Here is a 12467-nt window from a genome sequence, read left to right as displayed (position 1 = left end):
TCAAATTGTTCTATTCAAATATTCTATTAAACACTGTCAGAACAACTTTCAGAAAGTAATATATTTTTCACAAAATTCTACTATAGTCAGGAAAGGGGTATACTCTGAATTTATTTTTTGAAAAAAAAGTCTTTTAACTGACATGATTGAATTATACACAAAATTACATCACATATTAGCTAGTAACTATGCATCGTTTCTAAATTGTCACTGGGGAAATACACATCAATTAGCATATTCTTTTCTATGCACACAATACCTGAAATCAAGAAATGTTGAATAATAAAAGGAAAAGAATATAAATTTATTGCTCAATTTAAATTTTCATTGTTTGATGATTGAGCCATTTTACAATTATTGTTTATGTGTTGTTAATTACTATATCATAAAATTACACTGTTTGTGTCTTTAACGTGAAAATTCATTGTTTTTTTCAATATTTTTATATTCTATCATAATTTTTATTCTGAAAAATTATTCTGCTAAATCAACACATTATTAAACTTACTACTAATGACTTATCATTACACCCACTGATGATTGTATTTCTAAATTCTCATCAGAGAAGATTTTCTATGCAATAGATAGAAATTAATTCAGAAACACACAACTAGTCATAGGACAGGGAATGTGTGACAATGTGCTCTGCCATAAAAGAGACATATATATTTCATCCCCTCCTTCCAAGGCTCAGGCATCATTGTGTAAGAGAGGAGGGAAAGACTCAACATCCAGAGGTAAAATGTGACTACAAGGAAACAGTGTTCCTGAGACACAGTGGGGCATTCAGGCTCAAGCCAGACAGAATCCCAGTGTGCAGAGGGGAAGTGGGCATGAAATCTTTCTAGCTGAGGACCTCCTGTAAATTGATAGTCGTTAAGACTGGGATAACAAGCAGCACTGTTTGTAATAGCCAGAACCTGGAGACTTCCTAGATGCCCCTCCACCAAAGAATGGAAGAAAATGTGAAACATCTACACATTAGAGTACTATTCAGCGGTAAAAAGCGATGACATCTTGAAATTTGCATGCGAATGGATAGAATTAGAAAACTATCCTGAGTGAGGTAAACCAGACCCAAAAAGATGAACATGGTATGTACTCACTCATAAGTGAATACTAGCTGTAAAGCAAAAGATATTGAGCCTATAGTTTATGATCCTAGAGAAGCTAAGTAATAAGGTGAACCCTAAGAAAAGCATACATAGGTCCACCTGGAAAGGGAAAATAGACAAGATCACCTGGCAATATTGGGAGCATGGGGTGGGGTCAGAAGGGAGGGTTAAAGGGGGAAGGAAGGGAATAGGGGGAGGAGAACTTGATGGAAAGAGAGAGTCAAGACGGAGGAAGGACAGAGATAAGAGCAAGGAAAGAGATTTTTTGATTGAGGGAGCCATTACGGGGCTAGCAAGAAACCTAGAACTAGAGAGATTCTCAGTAATTCACAAGGATGACCCCAGCTAAGACAATAGTGGAAAGGATGCCTGAACTGGCCTTGCCCTGTAGTAGATTGATGCCTATCTTAAATTACATGAAAGGACCTTCATCCTGGAACTGATGGAAACAGAGACAGAGACCCACAGTGGAGCACAGGGATGAGCACCCAAAGTCCAGCTGAAGATTAGGAATGAGCATATGAGCAAAAAGGTCAAGACCGTTATGGGGACAACCACTGAAACAGGTTTTTTTCCCAAGTTGTTTTCTTGTTTCTGTAATTTAGCAAGAGGTTGAAGTGCCCAGCAAAGCCTTTAGCAAGTAATCGGGTAGTTAGGAATTTCTGAGAAATGGTGCTTTGAGAGCAGGGGTAAGAGATGTCAACAGATACTATTATCAGCTGGATAGTGCAGGCCTTCAGTCTGCACTTCATTCTGGACACAGAGGCAGAGGGATACATGTCTATATAGTTAGCAGCTATCTGGGGGTACAGAATAAAACTTTTGAGATGAAAGAGAAGGGAGAGAAAAGGGTGATCTGAGAAAGGTGGAGGAGGAAGGGAGGAAGAGTATGAATGATTATGAATGAATTGTCAAACCAACCCGAATCTCCATTGGACTCAAAGAATAAAAATATGCCAGCTACTTGCCATAAGATGAAATAGAAAGAGAAAAAGAGAAATATTTTTGAAGAAATAAAACATAATCCTTGAACAAATTCTATAGAGAATAAATGACAGACTATTACATTTATTATTATTATTATTTGTTTTTTGAGAAAGGGTTTCTCTGTGTAACAGCTCTGACTGTCTTAGAACTATCTCTGTAGATTAGGCTCGCCTCAAGCTCACAGAAATCTGCCTGCCTTTGCCTCTCGAATTCTGGGATTAAAGGTGTGCATCACCATTGCTGGGCCAAAATAATATTATTTTTCTTTCACATATATATGAGAGTGGTATGTGCCTGTGTGTGTGTGTGTGTGTGTGTGTGTGTGTGAGAGAGAGAGAGAGAGAGAGAGAGAGAGAGAGAGAGAGAGAGAGAGAGAGAGAGAGAGAGAGAAATTGCCTGCATGTGTATTGGTATTTTTGCATGTGACTACACTTACATAAATATATAGGGGAAGGTTCCTATCTATCTACCTACCTACCTACCTATCATCTACCATCTATCTATCTGCCTATCTGTCATTCATCATTTCTCTCTGTATGTGAGTGTAAGTGTGTTTGTGGTGGTCAGAGAATTACTTGCCTGAGTCGGTTCTCTTTCACCATGTGAGTCACAGGTATCAAATTCAGGTCCCAGGCCTTAGGCAAAGTGTCTCTACACACAGAGTCATATTACCATATTTTAAAAATATTCATAATAATTTTATAAGCACCCAGCACGTGGGAGGCAGAGACAGGCAGATCTCAGTCAATTAGAGGCCATCCTGGTCTGCAAAGCAGGTTCCAGTACAGTCACAGCTGAGCTGTGTACAGAGAATCTCTGTCTCAAAAATAAAAAAAAAAAAACTAGAAACAAAAATTGGAACCATTTTAAATGCTACAACCATACTTTTAGATAAATAAACCAAAATGAAATAAAATACACGCATTATCCATTTAAGCTTCATTCACACTTAGGATCCCTAAATTGTATTTGGAGTAATTACTGAATCTCTTTTTTTTCTTTTACAGTGTTGCCACACTGGGAAAAATCTCCTTTTTCTGCTTTCCACTCTTATTCTGATGCTCTTAATTGACATACAGAGGAGAGGTGGCTGAATCTGACTTATGGCTCAGACTGTTGATTTTTAGAGCATCTAGAAATTGAAATATTTCATGTTATCCAGTATAAATATGATAAGAGAGGTTCTGTCTGTAAGCAGGATGTGTCAGGTTTATTTCTGATTTTTCTAGACAAGGTTTCTCTGTGTAACCCTGACTATCCTGGAACTTGATCTATAGGACAGGCTGGCCTCAAACTCACAGAGATCTACCTGCTTCTCCCTCCCTAGTGTGCCATCACAGACCAGAGGCTAAATGTTAATAATACAAATAAATATAAATATGTTATTTAAGAATAAAAATAGCAATGCAAAAGTAAATGTGAGATAATACAATATCAAAATGAAACTTTTTTGAGAACATATTTTGTGAGATTCTTCATATACTGTTTCAATGAACAAAGAAAAAATTTAGATCCTAAAACCAAGCTATTATCAGATGGCAGCAAATAAAACTAATCATTTTTAGAATTGATATGGTTCTAGTCAATCTTCAAAAAGAGAACACTAAGATTATTTTAGAGGTAGAGAACAATGTAAAATAAGTCTCTCTGGTATGGTTTTGTGTGTGTGTGTGTGTGTGTGTGTGTGTGTGTGTGTGTGTGTGTGTGGTGAAGTTGGGAAGAAAGTTTTAAGTAGCACAGAATATTAAATGGAGAAAAGAGATTAGGTATTTGCTGCGCATGGCCTTATGGGAAGTCATTCATCAAACAGGCAGTGTGATTTGGGACAGCAAAAGGTGTATTTGTATAATTTTAGATGTTCTATTATTAATAACGATCATAAAATGAAGATACTGGTGGCTAAAAACTGAATTTGATAACCATGGGGATCTGTGTAACATTCTACTGACTATAATTAAAATATTAGAAATAATTGCCATTAAAAATTTTATTAAGCATAAAATATGTTCAATTCTATCTAACACATTTCCAACTAATGAATACTAACATTTTGGTAGAGAGTTGCTCATCATCCTTACACAATTAATGAATATTTAGAGTAGCTCATTTTCTTTTGTGTTTATACTTAACATTTTAATTGTATAAATACTTTTTGTATCTTTCTCTACGTGATCCCATTGATCTAATTATAATAAATTATTAATTTTTTTGTGCAATAACTTGCAAGATAGCTGGGAAAAAATCATTGTAATGCCAAGTCCTTCACAATGTATTCTTGTTAAAAAATAATAATTTGAGTATTTCATGTTAGCACTGAAAAAGTCAATAAACATATGTTTGAGGTTACTGAAAAAAGAATATGAATGATAAACCCCTAAAACAACAGTAACAAAGCAAAAAAAGCAAAATCCCAAACATGCTCTAATTTAAAGAGGTTGTATATTCCAAAGGTATCTCCCTTTGGAATATTACTGTAGTTTGTTGTTTAAGTAAGTAAAAAGGGAATATGTTCCCAAACTCAACTTGTTGCTAGTATGCCTCAAAGGTCTACTTCTTCTACGAAAGTAGAGGACAGCCCCGAAATGGCTTGGAGACTCCTGGGGTGAAACTCACAGAGGGGGCAGGAGAGAGAGAGAGAGAGAGAGAGAGAGAGAGAGAGAGAGAGAGAGAGAGAGAGAGAGAGAGAGAGGGAGAGAGAGAGATTGACCTCACTCAGTTCAAATATTTTAGAGAAAGTAAATCATTGGTGGAAATCTGGCTAAATTTTGAAAGTTACCTTTGTTATGTCAGTGGTCCAAAGCCTGGTTATGATTTTTGGTTTTATTGTTGAAATGCAGCTTGATTTGAGAAATTGCTTAATAGATCTCTGCTAAATTTTACTTTCTTTAAAATATTCATACTTCTATCTCATAATCTCATATTTTTTGAGAATTGTGTGTGTGCATGCGTGCATGTGTGCAGACATGTGCGGATGTCTGTGGAGGCCAGAACAGGATAGCAGATCCTCTGGAGCTGGATTTACAGTTGGTTTTAGATCACTTGTCCTGTATGCTGGGACGTGGATTCACATCTTCTGCAAAAACACCAAGAGTCAATTCATTAGCCCGTAAACCTAAAATGTTAATGCCTTTAGTGCATGTGTTCTATCTGGTACATAGCAGATAGATAACTGGTACAGGTGGCTGTTATTACTTAGAACTGGTGAATTTTAAAGCTAATAGTTTTAGCCATAGAAGTTTATAATGATATGTTTTCCCACCAATAACTATAAAGAGGAATATTTTGAAATGTTTACTGTGCTAATGCATCTTTCAATTATTGTTTCAGGATAAATAAGTTTAAAAATAAAATTAAAATTTTGAAGTCAGTTCATATAAACTGGAATTAAGAATATTAACATTTGTTTAAATTTAATTTCATTTTATTATTTATTTTATTGTTATAAAATAGATAATTTTATTAAATTAAATTTTAAAAATGGGGTTTATGATGTTCTGTGATGTCACACTATATTTCTATGCAACTAGGGAAATGTATATTCAGTCCCCAGTTAGTACATATTGACCTTCTCTGAAAAGGTGAATTTAACTCAATATTAAAATCATATAATTATGTCACCAAAATAGATTATGTTCAACAAAAATGTTGAGACAATTTTGAAATGGAAAGAGGAAAATGGTTTTACATTGCTACTTTACAAAAATTCAGGAAATGGATTCATAAAAGATTAAGAGATTAGGAAGAAAGTTAGACATAACGTGAGTATTGAAGCATCCAGGAAACATGATGTTTTGAAGCGTATAGCTTACAGAGCACCCTGAATTCAGTTGTAGCATTAAAGCCTGTCTGTAAATTATTTGATACTTTGTCCATCAAAGGGCATCTACAGCATTTGCCGCCGTCTTAGTCTTGATTTATATTGACAATTCCTTCCAAGTGTTATGTGCTTTACAGAGGCTTAGCTGCTTTGGAGAAGTGCTTCGATCATGAAGACTCTGAACCTGTCAATGAATGAATCCATTGATGGGATCTTGCTTTGATGAGCTGTTAGGAGATGCGAACCGAGGAGACAGAAATAGCTAACATGGTGAGTCATTGGGGTTATGTCCTTAAAGGGGTTGTTTTAGCTTTAGTTCTGTCATCTTCCATCCAGCATATGGCTCCATGTATGCTTCTGCCCTGGGGTTATGTTTAACCAGAAGCCCACAGAGAGAGAGTCAAGTGGTCATAGATCCTCTATAAGCTGTCAGTCAGAATAAAACTTTTCCTTTAAGGTTTCCTTTGCCGAAGGGTTTTTTTTTTTTTTTTGTGTGTGTGTGTGTGTGTGTGTGTGTGTGTGTTTTAATCCGAGCTGATTACAATATTCCATTTATAAAAACAATCTACTCAGTACTACTAAATGAGTTATCTGAGGATTACATCATGTGAACCAGCAATTATCTAAAGACTTTCCAGTCTGCTCCATTCTCAGGTTTGTTCAACTCCCGAAAGTGTCAAACCAGTGACTGATCCTTTAATGACAATGGACCCTTTGAGAATAAATGAGAATAAAATTTCTACTCAAGGTCATAGCCCTAAGTTATTATTTTTCTCTTCTTTCTTAAATAACACATAAACCAATTGACTCAGCATAGTCTATCTTGCCAGATTTTGTGGTTAAGTGTCTACAGGAAGATTAGTGTGAAGATTAGTTTAGCAAACCAAGGGAGATATGCTAATGAAAAGAACAATGATTGTATCAGATGGTATCAAATGTGGGAAGATATGGTCATATAATTTTATGATGGTAGAGGCAGGGAGAGATTTTGTAGGTCACATTCAGGAGTACAAACTCACTGTCAATTTCCTCATTTTTAATATGATCATTAGTCTAAAGAATAGAATATTCCTGACTCATTTTGCCAAAGATTGGAATTCAGAAAATTCTACGAAAAAAGTGTTTTATCAACTCATCAAAACACATAGAAAATACCTCATTCTTTAGTTCATAGATTAAATATGTGATTAAAAAGTAGAAGAAGGTCAGATAACAGATTTAATTAAAGATAGAACAATGAGAACTACTGATATGTAAGCTTTTGCAAAGTTTAAGATGCCCTGTGGAAGATCCCTCTAGACTCTGGGTTTGGGAAAAATTGTTCTCCACTGTGTTTGACACATTTGATACTGAAAACTATGTTTTTGGTGAGGTCTGGTGATAGACTCTGGCTATTCAAAAAACAAACCTTAGAAGGAATCATACCTTGATGACTCTAATACTCAATGGATGGAGATATCACACAGGGACTTGCTTGGTCTTACAGAATTAATATTAAATGCTTTGACTATATAGAAGTGAATGTCCAAAAAGGTGATCTCATGTTGTGCCGCATTTATTTGGATGCTACTAAGGAAGAAAGAGAGAAAAAGAGAGAATCCGCTGAAATAATGGAATGTTCAAGAATGTTGCATGTTAATGGTTTCTTTAGAGAGTCTCCTCAGAGGATATAGTTTTCTTTGAATTTTATTGTCATGTATTTAATTGTACAAATTATTACACATGGTACATACTTATAATATTTTGGGTCACTTTTACACCTCTCCTTTACCCCTTTCTATCCCTTCTTTCTCCATCCTCTTTCCTCCTTTCATACCCACAACAAACTAAACAGTTCTCAGTGTACACAGATGTTTATGTTATTGAGAAAAGTATCTCTCGAGACCACCAAGGCTGCATGGGAACAAAGGAAAAGCTCTTTGTAAGGGTGGTCTCTATTAGGAAGGTATGGGAAAGGGATGGTGGAGAGAGGAGCGGAGAACTGACAAAGGGAAAGAAGAAAAGTTACCCATACTTCATCTTCTTTTCTCACTGCCAGTTTCCGGCCCCAAATGGACCTGAACTGCATCCAAGGAAACACAGCTAGAGTTTGATGCTATTTTGGATCCCATATACATTTATGATTTGAAAGCACTGTAGCAATTTAAACATCCCACAATACAGTAAAATACGCTGAGAATTTCTTGAATATATTATTTCCATGCTTGTTCAATAGCGTCTTAATCATAACAGAAGAAGTGTGGACATTTCTAAAACTAGCAAATCACAACAAAAAAACTTCAGAAGGAAATAACACATTATCTAGTAGGAGTATGGAATGCACTGAGCTCAGCCACCCAGGATGAGATTTGGAATCAACATAATTTTCTGTTCACACTTATCAGGCAACTGCTTCTTGCTTGACTTAGGAAAATATGCCTCAATCACTGTAAACTTTTTAAGGATCATTTGAGAAGCATTTCTGCCTCAGTCATAAATGTTCTACTCAGATTGTAAACCATGAGATTCATTTTCAGTTTGCGCTGGCTATATTTATGGAATGAGACATTGCATATAGAAAACAATCTATATAAATCACACATATATTTTACTTTGAAACATTTTCACTTTTAAGAAAATGTCTTGTTCCTGATTTTAGCTGAAGTGCTAGAGCAACGGTGACATGAATGTTACGGGAGTGGTCAAACACTTATTTATTAGATTTAAAGTACATTTCATGAGACGGAACATATACCTGTTACTGGCACTCTAAAGAGGACAGGAACCTGAGACTAGATAGATTATGAGCATAGGGAAAAACCTTAAACTACTAGTCTGCTAAAGGAATATAGCAACAAAATGTCTACTAAGGACATGTTATATCTATAAGTAAGTGTTTTGTTCCAGTGCTTCTCATTGAAGCTTCTTCCTGTAGTAAATGGAAATTAACACAGGACCCACGAGTGGGCAATGTGTAAAGAGCAAAAGATGTTGGAACACCCAATTCTACATCAATGCTACAATGTCTCCATCAAAACCCTGTGCTCAAGGCTCAGTGATCTATGTAGAAAAGGGGGCATAAGATTCTATGAGCCAAGGAAACAGTGTCCTCTAGACACAACAGGACTGACGTGCATATAAAGTCTCAGAGACTGTGGCAGCACTCATAGGGACTACACAAGTTTAAGACAGATGGGTCCCAATATGGATAGGTGGAAGTGGACAAGGAGTTCTATGTTTAACCAAGAAAATATGTGCAATTGATACTTCCTGGCAAAAGGAAATAATAGAGTGTCACTGAGTGTTTAGATCATATTCCAGGGCATATCCATGTTCAGAAGTAGTTGGCCAGCAAAAAATAAACTCAATAGTAATTACTTAATTAATTAATTAATTAATTAAGGTGTTATAGGCATTTGTTTTTAAGTTTTGCTTGTTAGGCATTTTTATTTTGTCTTATTGGTTTTCATGTTTTGATTTTATTTTTTGTGATGGGATGGGAGTCATGACGTTGGATCAATTGGAAGGTGGGGAGGAACTGGGAGGAGTTGGAGAAGGGGATAAATATAGTGAAAATATTCTGTATGAAATAATTTAAATAAAAATTGAAAAGATTAAACAAAGAGTTCAGAAATGTGTCTGACATTTTATTCCTCTTTGAACTCTATATATTCTTCTGGGTGTAGACACTCACAGGTTGAAATGTTGGTTTTAAGAACAATATATCCTTGATATCCCTACAGATTCCCAGTTAGTTAGAGACACTCACAAAAGGAGGTAAGTCCAGAATTCCGTACATTGCCTCTTCTGTGATACAGGGAAACTGAGACCCTATGGAGTTATACACATTCTAAAGTCTAGAGAACAACTTATTAAAAACAATAGAAAGAGAAAATCTTTTTCTTTAAGCTTACTTTCTTGCCATTGGATAGAAGACAGATTCCTGGAATTAGTATTGTATTCTCTCCAGATTAACATAGTGTCCATTAGACAATTATTATATTCAGTAAGATTACACACAACCTCAATTTGCTGATTATTTGAATGTTGTCAGTACTGAGAAGTCCCACTGGTAAGATAGTATGATAATGCAAATATACATTCCAGAAAAGTTAAATAAGAACAAAGAAATTGTGTATCAGAGAAATAATTGTTAAGGCTTTACTTAGTTCATGTTACTTAGGTAGGAGTTAGGAGATGTCCTTTGTAATGATGACAAGGAGAGGCAAGAAACGGGTAGGGTGCATTGCTGTGCATTTACTCTTTCCTGGAGGACGCCTGAAAAACAATGACGTGTTGTCTGCCCATGGATTCAGTGTTATAAATGACTGTACTCTGTAAACTAGATTGAACTCATCACTTTTTCTCAAGTGAACTTGCTTCTTTGATAAAACAATATAATAAGGTATTCACTATTGGATCTGTGACACTTCAGGCTAAGTGTTACAATGTTTTCATTTCAATCTGACAGCATGATTTGACAGACTATTTTACATCTCCTTGACAATATAGGTGTTTTAAAAACAAACACAAACAAACAGACAGAAAATAAATACTGTTGACGGCATCCTCCGCCCCCCTCTGCTCCCATTTCTTTCATTTTTAAACACTTGGTGTATGATGGATGATAGATTCTGGCTCCTCAATATAACAAACCCTAGTGGAAAAAAAAGGAGAGGACAGGAGGATAGGTGGGTGGTGGGTGGGGAAACTGCATGGTATGTAAAATAAATGGGAAAAATGTTATTTAAATTAAAAAAAGAATCTCACTTTGATAGTACTAATAATCAACTCAGGATTATTGGGTCTAGCCATTATAATCCCATGAAGAGGCATTATGGTAATTTTATCGGTACTATTTCATTTTATCATGATGCATGAAGTGACGACTTTAACCCCTTACAGTTACTGACTATACTATGGCTAACAATTCTACTGCTGAGGCCAAACACCACAGTGTTTTGGTTTGCACTATAGTAATTTACATTTTCTTAAAAGTATCATTTTTGTCAAGGAGTGTCTTTCTATCATCTTTGTATATGGACACGATGAGCTGGGGTCACTAAAATCACTACAATAATTCACAAAAATACCACACATTAATGACAATGGAGCTAATTAGGTTTCACTCCCAGAATAATCTGTTGTGTGCAAAGGGCCTCTCCTTGCTCCTGTGACATCTCATTGTTCATCTCCTTCCCTATCCAGTCCCATGTTAAGTGACTATGACACAATGAACATAACTTCTCTTTGAAGTTCTTCTTAACTCCTTTATCTCTTCCAATAGTGGGGCTATATACAGCATCAACATATTAGCTAGTAGCCATCACAGCAATCTCCCTGTTGCTGGCAATTTTGGAGCTCATACATATTTTGCTCTAGTCCCTCAAATAAGCTTTTCTTTTATTTTCTGACTTTTTCAAGTCTTTGTTTCAATGAGGTCTTTTGACACCTTACTTAAGTGAGTATGAATTTCTTTATATATTTCCTAATAACCTCAATGGAAAAGAACTTAATATTTTCATATCTACTTTTATACTTTCCAAACCACATCATGCAATTATCATTGTATTTTATATTTATTTTATATTCAGTATATGTAAGTAGAATCTTTTAAGTATAAGAACACATATAACTCTCTATCAAAATGTAAAGCCTTCACATAAATGAGGTTCTATAAATATGGATAAATCATAAAGTTTACAAAATTATTAAATGTCTAAACTGACATATGCTCTATGTATATTTTACATAACACTTTATTATGTTTTACTTATATAAGTACAAGTCAACACATCATTGTAAGTATTTTGTAAATTTCTTTCATGCAAATAAAGTATCATTAGGATTTAAGATTTTTCAGATTCTAGATATGGTTACATATTATCCAATTTTTGTAAACATTTTCTCAATAACTGGCATACAAAGTCAATATCTGAGAAAATATTTTTAAATTAAACATAACAATATTTATTTCCTCTTCAGACCAACTTACCTCTCACAATGATGTTGGTGGATTTTTTTGCAGGATTTCCCACATTATTATTGGCAATGCAGCTATAAGTACCAGCATCATCTGAGGTGATGGCAGGTATGGTAAGTGTCCCTCCATTCAAAACAATCTTTTCAGGTAGAGTCCCAAAGGATCTGACCCAGGTGAGAGAGGGCGTGGGCTCTCCTCCTGTCGTAACACACACTAATGTTATGGCCTCTCCAGGATTTACAACTATAGGATCATCCACCAAAAGCTTAATTGATGGCGATGCTAAAAGACACAAACAGAAGACATACACACATTTAGTGAGAGATGCTGCAACTGGGAGTCAACAACAAGATTATATATACTTCAATGTTTGAGCAGCTAAAATTAAACTTTGTTCCTTTTTTTAATTAAAAGACAAGGTACTACTCAAACTTGAGTCGGGTTTAATACTTCTGCACCTCGCTTAACCAGTATAAATGTATAGAACATCATTAAATGTTTTATGCTTGATGTGATAATTTGAAGCTACTCCCTCAGATTTGAAACATTCCCTCATGAAATGTCTCCAGACTTAGGATATTCATCA

The 12467-nt window shown here is 35.3% G+C and overlaps 1 protein-coding gene across 5 annotated transcripts in view; it reads right to left on the bottom strand.

Annotated features, from left to right (window-relative positions):
* Mdga2 (MAM domain containing glycosylphosphatidylinositol anchor 2) overlaps window positions 1-12467 on the bottom strand; it is a 716330-nt gene that overhangs the window by 201691 nt on the left and 502172 nt on the right. For all 5 annotated transcript variants that reach the window (XM_075947276.1, XM_075947279.1, XM_075947278.1 and 2 more), the window contains exon 6: window positions 11894-12163. In XM_075947276.1, coding sequence (XP_075803391.1) covers window positions 11894-12163 — 270 coding nt within the window. The remainder of the gene's footprint in view (window positions 1-11893; window positions 12164-12467) is intronic.

Source organism: Microtus pennsylvanicus, chromosome 14, assembly GCF_037038515.1.
Source record: "Microtus pennsylvanicus isolate mMicPen1 chromosome 14, mMicPen1.hap1, whole genome shotgun sequence".
Classification (NCBI taxonomy): Eukaryota; Metazoa; Chordata; class Mammalia; order Rodentia; family Cricetidae; genus Microtus; species Microtus pennsylvanicus.
The sequence above is the reverse complement of the archived record's forward strand: the minus strand, read 5'-3'. Positions and strand labels throughout refer to the sequence as shown.